The sequence below is a fragment of the Notamacropus eugenii genome, chromosome 1, assembly GCF_028372415.1.
Source record: "Notamacropus eugenii isolate mMacEug1 chromosome 1, mMacEug1.pri_v2, whole genome shotgun sequence".
NCBI classification, from domain to species: Eukaryota; Metazoa; Chordata; class Mammalia; order Diprotodontia; family Macropodidae; genus Notamacropus; species Notamacropus eugenii.
Genome location: NC_092872.1, coordinates 1041111 through 1059578, shown reverse-complemented (window position 1 = coordinate 1059578; position 18468 = coordinate 1041111). Strand labels below are relative to the sequence as shown.

Here is an 18468-nt window from a genome sequence, read left to right as displayed (position 1 = left end):
TTGAGCCCTTCCCCAACTGATGGGCATCCCTAAATCTGCGATTCCTAAGTTACCTACCTGTCAACTTCCTCTTTGCTCATGGAGGCAAATGTGAAACACTCAGTTACACCATTTACAGCAAGCAGAAGGACATACAAACAATAACTTCGAAGGAGAACAGGACCTGGAAACAAAAAACCAGGCAAAGGTTTATCAAAACCACAAACAGAAACCTGACATCTTTCTCTCATTTCCACTCACTGCTCACAGGAAAACCAACAAAAACAAACCAGCACTCTTTGTTGCTGCTAGGACCAGTGTTTCTGCAGATTTCATATTCAAATCTACAGTCTAATTATGTGGAAAGATGCCCAGCAGTCCATGGCACTAAACAGAGGAAGCAGCCAATAACAAAAGAACAAAGCCGGATCTTCTCCTCGACAGCTGAAAGCTTGTGTGGATAGCAAGTGGATTTTCTCACTTTTTAATAGTCTCAGCACCACACAGAAGCAACTCCCCTGAAAGCTAAGGGATCACAAGTGTAGAGGCCATCATGAAAATCAGACTGGGGCTAAGGGTCAAAACCAGCAACTGGGTAAAAACCTCCACGTATCTGCAACGAAAACCGAAGCTTGTGCCTCACTCTTGGTCAAGATGAAACAGACCCAGTTTTACAATTAGATAACAAGTTTCTAAATAATACTCTCAAGGCAAGGGGAGCCTTGTTATATGATATTAAAAAACCAGATCTACAGAATCTGGAATTTATCCACTGCTTATAAAGGTTGTTAATATGAAATATCCCCATGGGGACCCCCAAAATTTTATGAAGATCATAAATTGCCAAAGGAATACAAACCATTCAGTCTGGAAAACTACTAAGAGTTATTTCAATATCCCAATCTTGAGTTATCACTAAAGAAAGGGTCATTTCCTCAAGGTCTTTTTAGATCCTGCAGTAATATCTGCCTGAGACAAGATAAGCAAAGCACCCAGCCTGCCCCCTCTCTCCAGAGAAGCTACTTGTAGTAGAATCTACAGTACTTGCAAGCCCTCTGGATTTTTTAAGAAGTCCAGGGTCAAAAAGTGAGTTTTATATCTAATGCAAGATTCCTTGTTGCCACGGCTACTGTCTGTGCCCACCCTTTATACCCTTTCTGCTGAAAGAGAGGGGTACAGGAACTCTCCCACCATTCCAGAAACCTTCAGCCTCATCTGACAGGAGAACACCGGGCCGCTTTGAAGTGGTGAAAAACCAAACCAAACCCAGAGACACAGAACATGAGACAATAGATTTTGGTTGCGGTATTGAGGCAATACTAGGATTCCAAGAGAAAAGATGCTGAAGCTGAAACATCCAAGCATGACCCAGGACCAGAATCTAAATTATAAGGTTAGAGAAGAAGGAAAGTTAGACAAACAATGAAGGGCCCGATCTGGGAGCAACCTGGCTTTGGGAGGAGAAAAGAGAGAAATATGTAAGGTGACACTGAGGATCCATCCAGGAGAAATAAAGGAACGATTATGCTTTTCCTTGAGATGGGAAGGTGGGCAGAAAAAGACAATTACCATATGGGACTTTGTTGTCAAAAGCACCTGGATTACAAGATTTGGTAAAAGGCTATGTAAGAATGGGCACAAATAAGCAGCTTCTGCCTCTTCAGTTTTTTGTGTTTCACATTTTTGGTTGCATTCGTTAAATGCTTACTACGTGCCAGGCACTGTGCTGAGCACTCGGGACGTGGGGGTGAGGGACAGACGATGAGTAAGCAACTACCTACACACAAGATACTTCTAGGATAAATTGGAGATAATTTCAGAGGAAAGGCATTAGCTTTATGGGAGACTGGAAAGGGCTTTCTGTATAAAAATTTAGCTCTTTTAAAAATAGCAATTTTTTTCTTAAAAGAAGCATACTTGCAATGCATCTTTAATGAAGTTGTCAGAAATGACCTTTCCAACATCTGGCTACCAAGTTTTAAGTGTAACTCTGCTCACTAGAGCGGAGTCTTAGCTTTCATTTGCAAAGGATAAGAAATCAGAAACACAAAAACAGAACCTTCATAGTCTCCTCCTTTTCACTCTTAGTGAATGAAATCAAGCCATCAATCAGAAGCACTCATGAAGCCCCGATTTTGTCCAGTGCTATCCTAGGTGCTAAAAAAAGCGAACTCGAGTAGGGGATCCTTGACGGCAGGGAGCCCTTATCCCCAGCACTTAGCACAGTGCCTAGAACATAGCAGGTGCTTAATAAATGCTTAACATGTGGGTTAGGTTCTAAAGTCAGCCCATAATGCAAAAATCGTGCAGTCAAAATGATTCAACAGAAACCAATCAAGGCCTTGCTCTTTCTGGGAGACAGTGGATTTGTCTTCATCCGTTGGAATTCGCCTGCCCTGATTCAGAGAAGGAATTCCTTTAGGGCCTAGGACCTGCTGGCAGTGGCCCTGGGAACCTAGCACCCAGGGCTACTCAATAGCTCTCTATACATAATCCTATACAGTAATAGGTGTGTGTATGTGAGTATGTGTGTATACACACACAAACACACACACGTATGTATATTTCTCTCCCTTTTTTCTGGGCATACAGTTGAATATGTGTAAATCAGCATGCTTTAAAGTTTGCAATAGGCTTTTCAAATACTATCTCATCTTATCTTTACAACCACCCTGGGAAGTAGGTGCTATTATTACCCTCATTTTACAGATGATGTAACTGAGGTAAATAGAGATTAAGAGAACTTGCCAAGGGCCACATGGCTAGCAAGTGCCTGAGACTGAATTTGAATTTAAGGTTTTCCTGACTCCAGGCCTAGCACTCTTTCTGCTGACTTGTCTACCTGCATTTGTTTTATGTCAGACTCAGAAAAACACATAGAACAGAGAGAGGGCAAAACTAAAATGTCAGCAATATGGAAGAAAGGATTCCTTCATCTGTTATTGTTCCATCTTCTCAAATTATCTTATTTGGGAAGGGACTAGACTTATTGACATAACTTTCCTTCTAACTCTAGAGTTTTATGATTAAAATAATTTATGAAAAGATTAGGAAGGATATAGCCTATATAGAGGACAAGAGAAAATCCATACCTGGGTGGTGACAACAAGAAAAGTTACATAATTGGGTGGGAAACGGAGGCGTGTGGACACAGGGATTCCACATCTTGGTTTGGGAGCTGAGGCTAAGCCATGGAAAGTTGTCAGACTTTTTCCGATCAATCTAGGTAGCCTCCCTGGGGAGGAGGTTTGAAGTAGCTTAAAGGATTGAGAAGTGAGAAAGACCCTGAAGATCAAATAGTTTAATCCCTCTCCCTTTTTATAGATAAGGAAACTGAGGCTTAGAGGACATAAGAGATGGATGTTTTGGTAAGCTGACAAGGAAATAGCAATTTAGATGTGTAGCCACATTGTTTAGGATGATGCTGAAAATTAAGAGTGAGATAAGTGTAGGATTGGGACCCAAAATTGATGGGCTGCAATGAATAGAGGAGACAAACTAAGGTACAGTGAACAAAATCACTTGGTACACTCTGCTGAAAGGTTTTGAATCCTGGACTTGATCTGAAGTATATTAATACGAAATTACTGGAGAGGAGGCATGAATAAAGAGTTATCTGTGGAACCAGGAAGACTTGAGTTCAAGTGCTGACACTGACACGTAAGGGCTTTGTGACGCAGAACAAGTCAGGTAACTATCAGTGACTCAGACAATTCCTGAAGACCATCAATTGCAGAGAAGGTGCTGACCTGCAAGGGGAGGATTTCCTCTAGCAGAATTCCCTACATGATGACGGGGTGCTTGGGCTGCAGTCCTAAGATCATCCCAATTTCTTAGTAGGCCCCTGTTATGTGAGGAAATTTTCTCTTGTTGCAGAGCACATTATCTTATCAGAACTGACAGAGGGTGCCTGGCCCAAGGGCTCTTCTTCCCACCAGATCCCCAAGGTTCACGCCTCAGACAACTCCCTCAATTTCTAGTATACTCCCTACATTTTCCCATCCATAGGTCCCAAAGAAACCTGGACTCTGAGATTACCTAATTAGCATCCCTGGCATTCTTCCCTTGCTCCTTCTCCATATAAACCCCAGCACCATCCTCACTTTCTCTCAGCTTTCTTAATGGCTCTTGTGCACTTTTCCTACAGTGTTACAATGAACTTTTTGTCACCTGACTAAGAGAAGGCTTGAGTGTGTGAATTCATTCCAGGCAACTCTGCCTTGGCATTCTCAGGGTCCCAGCACCCCTAAACCTCTTCAGTGAAATCACAGATCTGACTGTCTTCCCTTTTCCTCTCCCCGCTAAAAGAGGAAGCAACTACTGGACCTTTATAGAAGTATAATCAAAGCAAAAAACAGGAGCAAGTAGGGGCAGTTGGATGTTCATGAAGGAGACACTCTGATGTGGAAGACCATATGAGTGATCCACACGAGATGGAACAAAGGCCTTGACGATTTAATAAATACTTTTACTAAGCCACACTTTGTGAGAGGATCTAGAAAGCAAATATATCTTTTTCAGATTAGAACTCCTAGCTACTTGAAGAAAAGGCTTTGAGAAGGTCATTATGAGACTAGGACTCCTTAACAGGAACCTGCATGGCTCTGAAGTTACATCAGGTGATGGATGAGAGACTTTGGGTGTGCTCACCTTAGCACTGATTTGTTTTTAAGTAGCAAATCTGGTTCACATGTAAAAAAAGACTACAGAGAATTTCTCCACTTTCTGCCAATGTTTCTTTCATAATAAACCATTTCACTATATCAATGCCAAACCAGACACAGTGAACCCCTCTCACTATGTCAGACTGCATCTCTCAAAAGGCAGAATTTCAGCGAAATAGCTGAGTCACCAATCTCTGAACACCAATTCTGTAATGATTTCCTAACAAGACTTCCTTTCAGTGGGCTGAGTTTAATGAGGTCTCCATGTACTTCTCACGTCAAACCCTAAGAATGATGGCCAGTGACTTCATCTGCTGAACAGCAGTTGTTTCTCTAAACTTAATTACCTTTGTTCCTGTTTACACCAACTTGGATCTTCCCTCTTTCCCCAACACTCCCAAACAAGAGGTTGGGCCCCACTATCCCAGAGAGCTTTGATAAATGATTTATAAAGAGTTCTTTTCACAGAGACTCAATGGCAAGAAAAGGTACTTGGGATTCTAGTCTTCTAATCTGAGGAATTAAAATAACTTTTCTAAACCGAAGAAAATACAAATGGATGGCCAACCTGAGGCTAAAGCTATCTGATGCAGTTTGAAATGGATGAGCTTTAATTTACAAGATCACAAATTAAAATCATAGAAAACAATTGCTAAGAGAAATTGTGTGTCTTGAGTTGCTTAAAAGTTAACTCTATCCAGCCATCTTTGGCTTCCTAAACCCAGAATTACTGGAATAAACATACCACTCACTACATAGTTTGATCTAATTTGACAATTACTCTGAGTTATCCTTTAGAGGCTTTTATGCATGAAGCCATTAGATTTAAATGACATTTATTATCTTAAGAAACTCATTAGCATTGTTACAGGCATTCTAAGGGAACTTGGCAAATTGCTCTGCAAGAAACATTTTGTGTCTGGAAGAGGAATAACACTGAGGTGGGTCTGTCCACCTCCTCCGGGCTGAGGTCTGTGTATCACGAAGAATCTCAGAATCATCCAAGTACTCACTGGGACACCCGGTTGTTTGTGCAGGTGATACAAGAGCCCTATCCGCTGACAAACCATCAACCTGTGTGTATATAATGAATGAACTGTTGTTTCTTTCAGAAAGCATTACAAACTAGGTAAAAATGTGGAACATACCTGACCCAGTACTAAGCAGGGACCCTCCGTAAATATCCAAAGCCAACTGAGAATAGGAATAGCCAAAAACAGTTATTGTCAGACCAATCAGAAGGACGAGCTTCAGCAGGGACTCTAAAACTGCTGCTGCCATGGCAATATCCTCCTGGGACAGGAACAAAAGTAAATGAAACCATATGAATCATAATCTAAAGGAAAATATCTCCATTTCTGGTACTTTACAGCACCTAGACTTTCTCCTTCCTCAATATATAATGTATAGCATACACTCTTACAGCTATCTAATGATCTCCAGAACCAGCTTTTGCAACCCGAATGTGTTTTCACATCAATTAGCAAATGAAGACAAATGGAAAAGAACAAGTTATAAATGAGTGAGGTTTTTTTCCAATTGTGTTTGGATAAATTAACTTCAACTTCCAGAATGTGACATTATGGAATACCCAAGGAGATTCAATTTTTTGAAACACTCACTTTTCCCTTTAAGTTTTTCATTAAATTAAAACTGCAGTATGTTACTGTATGTGCTGGCAGAAGCATTCCCCAAACCATTCAGTTTTTAATATTCTGAAGGCACTGTCAATGTACATTAATGTACTCAATAACTGAGCAGTACCACAACATTAAGTATCTGTTAAACAATTTCTGTGTTCCAGGAACCGTGTCAAGCACTGGGGATATAAAGACAGGCAAGTACACGATCCCTGACCTCAAGGAACTCACATTTTAATGCAAACATTAACATGCAAACAACTAAATGCATACAGAATTTAGAGATCTTGACAAACTTGACAAAATCTCTTAGGATTTCTCAGGGTAAAAGCTTTACCGAGCCTGATTATAATTCAAAGGCAGATCAGAACTTTGAAGCAGTTTCATAAGAACGTATGTTTTTTGCATTTCTTGGACTCCTCCCTATGCCTGCCATATAACATGCAGGATCTCAAGATGAATATTTGTCTTCAAGCATGTAGTTTTGCCCAAGTCTCAGTAGCTCCCACACATTCGAGTGGGGAGGGGAACATATGGCAGCTCTTCTCCTCACCATTCTGCCTAAGCTGCGGTTCCTAAACTTCCTTCTATAGATCAGCCTGAGGCCTTCTTTGGCGTCCCATATCCTTCCACCTATAAGGGAAATATGGGATACAATTTTCGTTGTTCCCAAGAGAAGTGCCACAGTAGTGGGACAGCTCTTTTAGTTCTAGGACGGGATGAGGCTGGGCCTCTAAAGTAACAAAGCAGAGAAAGATGAGGGCAGTACAGAAGCATGGGGTCATGGGGAGAACTATTTCCCCAAAAACCATATGGAGTCTGGGACTATACAACAGAATGATGAGAAGGGGAGGTTAAAACCTCAAAGGAACACAACTCAGAAGGCATAAAGAACAATGGACATTTTTGTTTTCTCCTTCAGTTCAGTAAGTGAGTTTAGAACATGAGAGCAAGAATTACCTGTTTTTGAAGCTTGACACTCTTTCCCCTCTCCAGAACCTTTGCAAAGAATATGTAAAAACTCTCCTCTATTGGCTGGAAAACCAACCTGGCCACAAGTGAGCCTAGGTTATTCACTACGTCATAAACACCTAGCAGAACAAGAAAAGAACATAAGGCAACATTATTAATCTTTCTGTCCTGTTTTAATCTTTTTTAGATAAAATAAAAAATATAAAAAATAATCATTTTCTTTTTTTGTTCAACTTTAAGCAAACAAGTATTCAATTTTTTAAAAGGCACCTACAATCTATAAACATATTGACACATAAAGGAATCTCTAGCTACATAAACATACTCCAGCAGCTCAGCCTAGAGACAGTGGGTTCCATCCTCTACCAGTGTAAAACATGTCCCCTTTTGGGATATCAAGAGACCCAGGCCCAGCAAAGCATAAGCGAGAGTACCTCAATAGTGAAAACACTTGAGCGCCACTGCTAGACACTTAAAAAGATACTCTATACCTTTCATATACTTACCAAAACAACCGTTTGGTATCTCTAGAAACTGACAATTTCATTTTCACAAAAAGCAATAAACCAGAGAGAACAACATTAAGGACTTATTGAGTGCTATTCTATAACATATATTACTACTGAGTGCATTTAGGGTTAGAGTGAAGCTTACCTTGGTCTCCAAAATCTAACACATTCCAAAATGTCATCACGTACCGCTCACCTGTAAGTTTAAAAGCAACATAATTAACATTCAAAACATGCAGAGTTCCAGTTTCTCTTTCCGGGCTGGAAGAAGTTTTAAAGTGAAAAGTCTTACTCTCCAGCTAAACATAACTCCTCACTCATGACTCCAGTTTTAATGCTGTGAAATGTAATGAAAAACATTTGGAAACTATTTTTGAATAGGTTATGATGAAATCGAGGACAAGATTCCAAGTCAAGGTAATTTCCTCAAGTTTTAAAAGAGAGCAAAGATTCTGGGTCTCAATGTAATAGAAAGTATTCATCTCAGAGTGTACAGAAAAATGGCCTTGAAGTCAGAAAGCCTAGAGTTCACATTCAATTTCTAATCCATACTAGCTGCCAAGCTTACACTGGGCAAATCACTTAACTATCGTCTCAGAGCCCCAGTCAATTCTCTAAGACCATCAGTGGTAGGGAAAGTACTGATCTGTGGCAAAGATGACAAAAGAGGAAAAAGACAAATATTAGATGGTCTACAGGAAAATAGGCACACTAATCTACAGTTGGCGGAACTGTGATTTGGTGCAGCCATTTTAGAAAGCAATTTGCAATAATGCTCCAAAAGTCACTGAACTGTGCATGCCCTTTGAAGCACATATCCCAAAGAGATCAAGGAAAAAGGGAAAGGATCTATGTGTACAAAGCTATGCACAGCTGCTCTCTTCAGAGTACCAGAGACTAAGGGGGTACCTACCTGTCCGGGTATGGATATTCAAACGATGATTTATGAAAATTAATGACATATCGGTGGGCCATAGGAAACAATGAAATGGACGGTTTCAGAGGAAACGGAGAAGACTTTTATGAGATAATGCAGAGTGTAGCAAGCCAGACTTAGGAGGAAAGAACTGTATAATGACAACAACTTGATAAAGAAAAACGACTTAGAAAGACTAGAACACTGATCAATGCAATAACAAATCACAACTCCAGAAGACCAAAGGGAAGGCGCACGAACTCCTTTTTGCCAGAGAGGTAATGGATTTAAAATGCAGAACGACACTCATGTTTTTGGACGTGGCTGATTTACAAATTTCTTTGACTTGATTATGTATGTTTATTATGACAGCTTTATTTTTATTTATTTTTAACTCTCCAAAGAGGGTGAGAAAAGAGAAAACAAATGCTGATTAGTCAGAAAAATATAAAATTTAAATTTAAAAAAGATATTGATTTGCATTGCTATGGGGAGCAAGAAGCTTCCCCACCAGTGAAATCATAGGTTTCATTTAAAGGGGGGAAATAAGCATTCATACCCACAGTCTCAGTCTCCTTTGTTGGATCGTCATCCAGGTTAATTAAGATTAACCACTAACAGTCCAGTGTTCCACAGACTCTGTCTTGCGCCCTTTTCCCTCTCTACTGTTTCACTTGGTGATCTCATCAGCTCACGGGGCTTCAATGATCATCTCTACGCTGCCCTGACCTCTTGGTCGACCCCCAACTGCTTTTCAGACACTTCGAACTGGATATGCATTAGACATCTTAAACTCAATTATGTCCCAAACTAAACTCATTACCTTTTTCCCCAAACCACCCTATTACCTCCCAGTCCTCTAGGCTCCAATCTTGACTCCTCATTACTGCTTGTCCCCCATATCCAATCTGCCACCAAGGCCTGTCTATTTCACCTTCGTAGCATCTCTTGAATATACCACATTCTCTCTCTTCTGACAGCATCCTCATGCAGGTCCTCAACACCTCTCACCCTGCTGGTGGGTTTCCTTCCCTCAAGTCTTTCCCCACTCCAATCTACCCTCTACTCAGCTGTCAGAGTGATTTTCCTAAAGCGCTAGTCTGATCACGTCACCTTCCTCCTTAATAAACTCCCTACCACTTCCAGGATCCTAGCCCTGTCCCACTTCTTTTCTAGTGTTCTTACACCTTACCCTCCATGTGCTCCTCAAACCAGTGACTCTGGACTCCTTGCACTCCATGAACAAGACACTCCATCTCTAGGCATTTTCTCTGGCTGTCCCCCACGATTAGAATGTTCTCCCTTCTCAACATCATCTCCTGGCTTTCCCGGCTTCCTTCAAGTCCCAGCTTTTCCCAAAGCCTCAACTGCAGTGCCTTCCCTCTGTTAATTATTTCTTATTTATCCTGTGTATAGTTTGTTTGTACATATTTGTATGCTTGTTGTCTTCCCAATTACGCTGTGGACAGGGACTGTCTTTTGTCTTTCTTTGTATCCCCCAGCGCTTAGTACAGTGCCTAGCGCAGAATTGTTTCATATCTTATTCAAAATGTACATTTCCATTTAAAAACTTTAATATTTTTGGCCTATTAATTTGACAAACACTAACAAACATGAACATTTCCAAATACAAAAAACAGAAATAAGGAATTTTATATGTGACTATCAATTATATAGAGACTTTAAAAAAAAATCCTGTAATCGATCTAATATACTAGTTTCAAAGCTACCCTGTTTATGTGTCTCTCTGAAATTCTCATCCTTTTCTGTGAATTTGTAAAAGATTCCTCAATGACTTTTTTTCTTTTTCTTTTGACATTTTAATCAGTTCCCTTCTTACCATGAAATCCTTTCCATTAAAAAACAAGCAAACTACAAGCCAACCTTCCCTTGTAACGAATGAGTCCAATCAAGCATAACAAATCCACCCATTGGCTATGTGTGACAATGCATGCCTCATTCAGCACTTCTGTTCCATCCTCTCTCCGTCAGGCTTCATCCTTGGTCCTCTGAACTCAGGACTGAACACTGCACGAATCAGAATTCCAAGGAGTTCAAACTGTCTTTCTTTACAATGTTGTAGCCACTACATAAATTACTCTCCTAGTCCTACTCGTTCACTCTGCATCAGTTCTTTCAAGTCTTCCCAGGTTTCTCTGCATCTATTCCTTTTGTCACTTCTTATAGTGCAATGCAGTCCATCACATCTGTATTTCATAATTTGTTCAGTACTTCCCTAACGTGGGCCCCCCTTTTAGTAAATAGTACTTTGCTCTAACATAAAGGGCTGCTGTATTTTTGTACATATGAGTCCTTTTATCTTTTAGAATTTTCTTTGGGGTTCTATGCCTAGTAGTGATATTGCTGGGTAAAGAGTAGACACAGCTTGATGACTTTGGGGATACAGCTCAAGATGAATGCTTTATGACTGTGAAATTTTTCATGTGGGTCTCCAGTTGCTTTTATAAGTTTCATAAAATAATAAAGCAAAATTTTACAAACAATGTGGTATCATCACTAACTGCTCCTTATTAATAAGCACAGGATATACAACATAGCTATACCAATCTTGGCTGTGATGCCTAATCACTGTATAGCTAAGGATAAATCAGTTAACTGTTAATAACTATTATCAAGCCTGATTTCTGCAGTGAAAAACCTGAGACCTTAGACACCACCTGACTGAACTCCTTCATTTTACAAAGGAAGAAGGTGAAGTCTAGAAGGGAAGGGACTTGCAGAATATCATACTTTGACTCAGTGGTATTCTTTTAGTGAGTTCTGGCTACCATTAGTAGAATTAGAATCAATGTGCCATCATATTAAGGATTGGTTGGTAAATTGATAGATTATATTACCTCATATAGACAAAGTCATCTGTGGTCTAGAAGACCAACACAGGCCACAACTTGGCTTGAATATGCTTCCTGTAGGCTTGCTATAATCGCTATTAACATGTGGGGCCAAGAAAAGGTGCACGTAAGTGAAAATGTGCTTTATCAAAAAATAATCAGTTGGCCTTCCCATTTTAAATATGGCCAACGGATCAGCACCTTCATTAACAAGCCCACAAAATGTCAGTGTTGGTTTTTCCTATCCTGTCACACAAACGGGTATTTGCATTTATTTCCTCCGGAAGTTTCTAAATACCCTAATTTTAAAAGCTAAGTGTCTATGTTTAGGTTGAGAGCACCAAGTTTGATTTCTATCACAGAACCACAGAATTAGAAGGGTTCATCCCTCAAGTTTACAGGTTAAGAAACCAAAGTATCAAGAAAACCAACTCATAGGGTCAATCGACACATATTTCCTGAATCTCTATTTTTAGCTTAATGATGATCTAACAAATAAATCTGTCACCATCACAGCCCAGCTATGTTTCTGTGAAAACTGGAGCCTCAGCACACTCATTATATGGGAGAATCTCATTTTCCTATGCAAATGGAATAACAAAAATCTGGTTCTTAAAAGCATATTAATAATTGAATATGAAAATGGAATTCTAGGAAAGTAAGTGTGGAAAGTCAGGAGGCCGTGGTTCCAGTCCTGATTTTATCAATAACTAGCTTCTGTGACCGTGAGCAAGTCATTGCCTTTTTCTTTATATACAAAGTGAAGAGACAGAACAAAATCATCTCCAAGGCTCCTTCAGTTCTCAAAGTCCTGCTTCCAGGTGAAGTAGCTAAAAACGAGATGATGGAGTCAGACAGGAGAGAGCACTTGGCTGAATCTAGACTAGACGAACTTCAGCAGGGATAAGGGTAAAGTGTTATACCCAAATACAAGAGGAGGGAGGCAGGGCTAGGCAGCAATTTGTCTAAAAACCAACTGGAGCGTTTACGAGTGAGCAGTGTGCTGATCAAAAAGCTAATGTAACTCTGAGCTGCATTGTTTCTAGGAGGAAGGAGGCGACAGTCCTATTTGAAGTGCTATATTGAGTTCTGGGCACCACAGTTTGGGAAGGCCATTGATACAGTGAAGAGTGTCCAAAGGGGAAGAGCCCTGAGTCCATCCCATGAGGACCTTGGGATACTTAAGACTGAAGGAGAAAAGTCTTGGGGGGCTGTATGACAGTCTTCTTCAAGTATTTAAATGGCAAAGATGTGAAAGAGGGATTAGCTTTATTTGGTCTGACCTGAGGGCAAAACCAGGATTAGCAGAAATTGAAAAGCGGGAAAGTTTGGGTTTAAGGTTAGGAAAAAATATCTTAGCAATTAGAGCCATCCAAAAGTGGAATGAGCTCTCAGGAGATAGTGGGTTCCTCATCAACAGAAGTCTTAAAGCAGATGCTGGCTGGCTGCTTACTAGGACTGTTACCTCCTTCCTCCTGGAAGCAAAACTTCTTTTAATGCAACCCAAGATCACACTGTAACGGGGATTTCTTCTGAGGCAAAAGTTGGATTAGAGGTTCCTTCCAGCTCCAAAAATCTGCAATTTTGGGAAGTCAGTTAAACAAGAACCTCTATTTGTTGTTACATTTTACTTCCTTTAAAATCTGTCTTTCAGAAATTCCACTGAGAAATACTAAACAACTTGTTCATTTGATTACTTCTTGTCCTAGGAAACTTCCCCTTCTGATTTGTTATCCAAATCAAACTATGGCTCCATGACAGCTACTTATTTTACTTACCTTCTGTCAAAATCTGTTTCAGGAAGGATTGTTTGAAGAAACTCCATGTCAATTTAGCCTCTTTCCAATTAACAAAAGTCTGCAGGGTAGAAAGAAAAAGGGATTTAAAATTTTGGTTTTATACGATGTACTAACAGAGGGAGTGATATCTCCTTTAGGCTACAACCTACAAATTCTTAAATCCCACAAGGGCACCCTTCCTTCTATCTCTACCCAATTCTTCAGTCAATGCTGAGCACACAGTAGGTACTCAATAACTGCCAGATTGAATTGTGCCCATTATCAAATATAAATATGAACTCTTCCATCTTGGCAGCCTCCTTACAAGAAGCCTATCAAAATATCCATACGTAGATGACAGTTGGGAAATTGCTTCACTTCTTTCAAAAGATCCCAAGAGTGAATCAGCAACACTTCATTCAATCTAACATTCCCCACAATCAATAAACACCAAGTACTTTCTTTGATTTCCCTCGCTGTTGACAAGATGTGAAGTCGTGAGGCTGCATGTACAGTTCTATTTAAAGTTTTATTGCCGCTTTCGTGTTTATTGCATTCGTTTCTGAATATGGCTCTCCCCCTCATTTGTTGAGCCTTCCCTTATTAACAAAGATTTACAAAACCAAAACTGGCACAATGACCGGCATGCGATGCAATGTTCTCCCGACTGCCAGAGCCCCCATGTCTCCAATAAACAAGAGCTCATGGGCTCAAACTTGCAGATAACCATTTCTGCCATATTTATACTTCAGCCTGACCTTTTCACCGACTGGCTGCTGAGTCTTTTACTTACAATCTACCAAAACCTCTCACTGCTAAACCAAAGGAATCATGATCTTTATGGCACAATGTAAGGAGTCAGTACAGAGCTTTTCTTCGGTCATAGCCTAAATTATGGACTGTCAACAACACTGATCTCTACTTGATCTCAGTCTCCACGCAGCGAAAAATACTTCAGACACAGGTTTACGTTTATTGAGCACAGCAGGCTAGAGGGATTCTTGAGAGGGAGGTAAGTTCTAACAACCTCACTGGTTCTATGCATTCAACAGAATCCTAGAAGGCAAATGAGAAATTGGGTCCCTCTAAAATCAGCTAGCCCCCCCGGGGCCTTTTTCTCTGTGGTTGAATATGCAGCAGGATGATACGGATTTAAACTAGAGAGACCCAAGCATTTGTAGGCACTGACTTTTTATTTATGTTGCATGTTTTTATGTCCTTATTGTTTCCTCCATGTGAACATCCACCTTTTTAATTTATCTCCTTACCACAGCACAGAGTAGAAGCTTAATGAGTGCTGCTAACTGATGCTCAACCGCAGGGTACTTTGTCTAAAGGAATGAAGTCTTCTCACCAGACCCAAATGCCTCAGCTATCTTAACTACCACAGCAGTGTAGTTATGTCTTCTTTAGATAAACATTAAACTTTAGGGTGGTAAGATGTGTTCACATAAGACTCTTTAATAAAAACAGGGAACGACTGTAATATCCGGAATCTGTAGAGTAACTTTCTTCTTAAGCAAATTATAGTTCAACTTCCTGTTAAAATGTAAAAACTATCATAGTATATCAAGCTTTCAAGAGCTTTAGAGTAGTGTGAAATAGGAATGACCACGTAAAGAAACAATGCCCTCCTTTAGTGCATTTCATTCAAAAGTTCTGATGTAAGGTTGACTTTCTTCTGTTTAAGTAGACTTATGGTTTGGAGGGAATGGCCTCACCATTTAATGTTTCCAACATACTCATTAAACACAAAAGAAATTGAATCCAAGGTTGGACTTCACTCTAGGGCTTCTGATAAGTAGCATGGGAGAGGAAGAAGAAAGTGAATTTTTCTTCATGCTATTCTGAGTGACTTGTCAGGAGAGAAAGGAAGGAAGAAGGCTTGCACTCCTTAGCATTTCAGAGAGATGTCCATCTCACAGGGCCCACACTTGGGAGCATCTGACCCACATGACATTCTCCAGCCTCATTTTATCCATGAAGAAAGAGAGGTATTGGGAAAAGAAATGTGATCTGCATAAAAGTTAGGAAAAGTCCGAGAACTAGAAGTCAGAGGGTCAAGGTGCTTTACAGCTGAAGTCAGCCCATACCTACTCTCAAACGCCTCTCTCCTTGAGGACAGCCTTATTAACTAGGTTCTCTCTATAAAGGCCAAATGTTCTAAAGAATTTTTTTTTTCCTAGAGAATTTTCATAGGCCTTCGGGTTCATGCTGCTGCCAGTGTTCTTTTACCATGACCCCTAAAATTAAAAACTTTTTAAAAATCTGAGTTTCACAGGCAGAAACAATTTTAAATTCCAATGACTTTATTAATTTCATTAATGTATTAATATGGAATTCAAAGGACAAGAAGTAGGGTGTAATAATTCTACTTCAGATTTTTGTTCTAGATATAACATTCTTTGATGTTTTTAAACTGTCCTAGGAGGAAATTCTCAATCTTAAAAAAAAAAAAAACCCTCACAAAATAACCAGTTCAGACAATTTCATGAAGTAAATTTTTATTGTAAAATTCCCAAATTGCCTTATATTCTTTTGTTTACCCAAATTCCCACTTCTCACTTTATTTACCTCTTATTTTCTGGCTTTGCTCACTTCGTGACAGAATAGTGCTATCTGCTCTATCACTCCCATCTGAAAACATTTGCCATATTGCATTTCTGGGCAGATCCTTAAGGAAGAATTATTTCCATGAGCCTTACTAGCTGGGTAGTTTTTGTTGAGTACTACATAGGTGGGTTAGTCATACTACTGAGAACTTTTTTAGTATCTTCAGAATTGACTTGCTGGTGTGAATTAGAGGTTCCTGGCATGATTAATATCACTGAAACCTTACAGAATAGTTTCTTGACTTAAGTGTGATAAAAGAAAACAGAGCCTGATGAAAAAAATGAGATCAAAAAGAACCTGTACTTTCTTATTTTCTTTCAGGTGAAAAGAGAAGCATTCTAAGGAATCAGACAAGGTATATAAGAGCCATTTGGTTTGGAATATTTTCATATAAATAAAATAAGTTTAAGAAATACCTTAAGAATACCTTAATAAATACCTGTTTGCTCATAGAAAGCTTTACAAGAGAATTCAAGAACTCTTGGGGGCTAAACTCTGTATGTTCTTTTACCTTTTTCAGGAACTAAGAAAAAAGAGTAAGTGCAAATCCCTTCCTCACTCTGCCCCATATAACTAACTGTTCTACTTCTAGAAAACAAAGGTAAAAAGAGGACAGCAAAGGAAAACAGACTAGTTGAGGAGAGCCTTCACCAAAGCATCCTTCAGAAACCAGCTGATTAGGACGACAATTACGTAAATGATGCCAAACAGTAAACAGCACCATTATGTGGAGAGGTACTCAAAGGATGCACCTTTCAAAAGATGGAAGAAAGGATTAGGGAAATTGTTACTTTAGACTTGAATCTGACCAATAAAGAGGAAATGAGCCATGGATTAGAAACACTGGGAACCTCAGGAGGGAGTGACCATGCAAGTTTAGAATTCCTGACATGAAGAAAGCAGCAGGCACCGTCTGCCACATACCCAAAACTTTAAGGAAGAGGTTAACAAGATTTTAGGCAGAAGACAGGTAGAACCCTGTGATCTGAACCAGAGACTCCACTAACAGGCATGAACCTCAAGGAGAAAGCCAATAAACAGGAAGACTCCATACACAACAAAATGTTTATATCAGGAAAAATAAGTGACCTGGAAAACAGATCCAGGAGAGACAACTTAAAAATTATGGGATCCAAAAAAGAGCCTGGGCCTCACTCTTCATGAAATTATCAAGGAAAACTGCCCTGATATTCTAGAACCAGAGGGCAAAATAAGTATTCAAGGAATCCACCAATCACCTCCTGAAAGAGACCTGAAAAGAGAAACTCCTAGGAACATTGTGGCCAAATTCCAGAGTTCCCTAGTCAAGGAGAAAATATTACAAGCAGCTAGAAAGAAACAATTCCAGTATTGTGGAAATACAATCAGGATAACACAAGATCTAGCAGCCTCTACATTAAGGGATCTTGGGCGTGGAATATCATATTCCAGAAGTCAAAGGAACTGGGATTAAAACCAAGAATCACCTACCCAGCAAAACTGAGTATAATACTTCAGGGGAAAAATGGTCTTTCAATGAAATAGAGGACTTTCAAGCATTCTTGATGAAAAGACCAGAACTGAATAGAAAATCAAACACAGGAATCAAGAGAAGCATGAGAAGGTGAACAGGAAAGAGAAATCATAGAGGACTTTCTAAAGCTGAACTGTTTACATTCCCACATGGAAAGATAATTTTGTAACTCTTGAGACTTTTCTCAGTATTTGGGTAGTTGGAGGGATTACACATATACATACATACATATACATATACACATATACATACACATACACATATAGACAGAGAGCACAGGGTGAGCTGAATAAGAATGGATGATATCTAAAAAAAATAAAAGGGGTGAGAGAGGAATATATTGGGAGAAGAAAGGGAGAAATGGAATGGGGCAAATTATCTTTCATAAAAGAGGCAGGAAAGAGCTTTTTCAATGGAGGAGAGAAGTGGGGAGGTGAGAGGGAGAAGGTGAAGTTTACTCTCTTCACGTTTGGGTTAAGGAGGGAATAACATGCGCACTCAACTTGGTATGAAAATCTATCTTACACTACAGGAAAGTAGGGGAGAGGGTGATAAGTGGTGTGTGTGGGGGATGATAGAAGGGAGGGCAAATGGGAGGAGGGAGTAGGGAAGGGACAAGATCAAAAGAGAGAGTAGAATAAATGTGGGGCAGGATAGGATGGAGTACAGTTAGTCTTACACAACATGGCTATTACGGAAGTCTTTTGCAAAACTACACATATACAGCCTATATTGAATTACTTGCCTTCTCAGTGGGGATGGGTGGGGAGGGAGGAAGGGAGAGAAGTTGAAACTCAAAGTTTTAGGAACGAATGTCGAGAATTGTTTTTGCATGCAATTGGGAAATGAGAAATACAGGTGATGGAGTATAGAGGTCTGTCTTGCCCTACAAGAAAGGAGAGAGGATGGGGACAAGGGAAAGGAGGGGTATGATACAGGGGAGGGCAAATTGAGGAAAGAGGTAATCAGAATGCAGGGCATTATGGGGTGGGGGTGAGAAGAGAAGGGGAGAAAATTTGGAACTCAAAATTT

General features: G+C 39.8%; 1 protein-coding gene across 4 annotated transcripts in view; it reads right to left on the bottom strand.

Moving 5' to 3' along the window:
* Window positions 1-18468, bottom strand: part of RFT1 (RFT1 glycolipid translocator homolog) — a 43746-nt gene that overhangs the window by 14413 nt on the left and 10865 nt on the right. For all 4 annotated transcript variants that reach the window (XM_072649575.1, XM_072649596.1, XM_072649591.1 and 1 more), the window contains 5 exons: window positions 13311-13389; window positions 7910-7960; window positions 7244-7374; window positions 5792-5936; window positions 58-163 (listed from right to left, as the gene is read on the bottom strand). In XM_072649575.1, the coding sequence (XP_072505676.1) occupies window positions 58-163; window positions 5792-5936; window positions 7244-7374; window positions 7910-7960; window positions 13311-13389 (512 nt within the window). The remainder of the gene's footprint in view (window positions 1-57; window positions 164-5791; window positions 5937-7243; window positions 7375-7909; window positions 7961-13310; window positions 13390-18468) is intronic.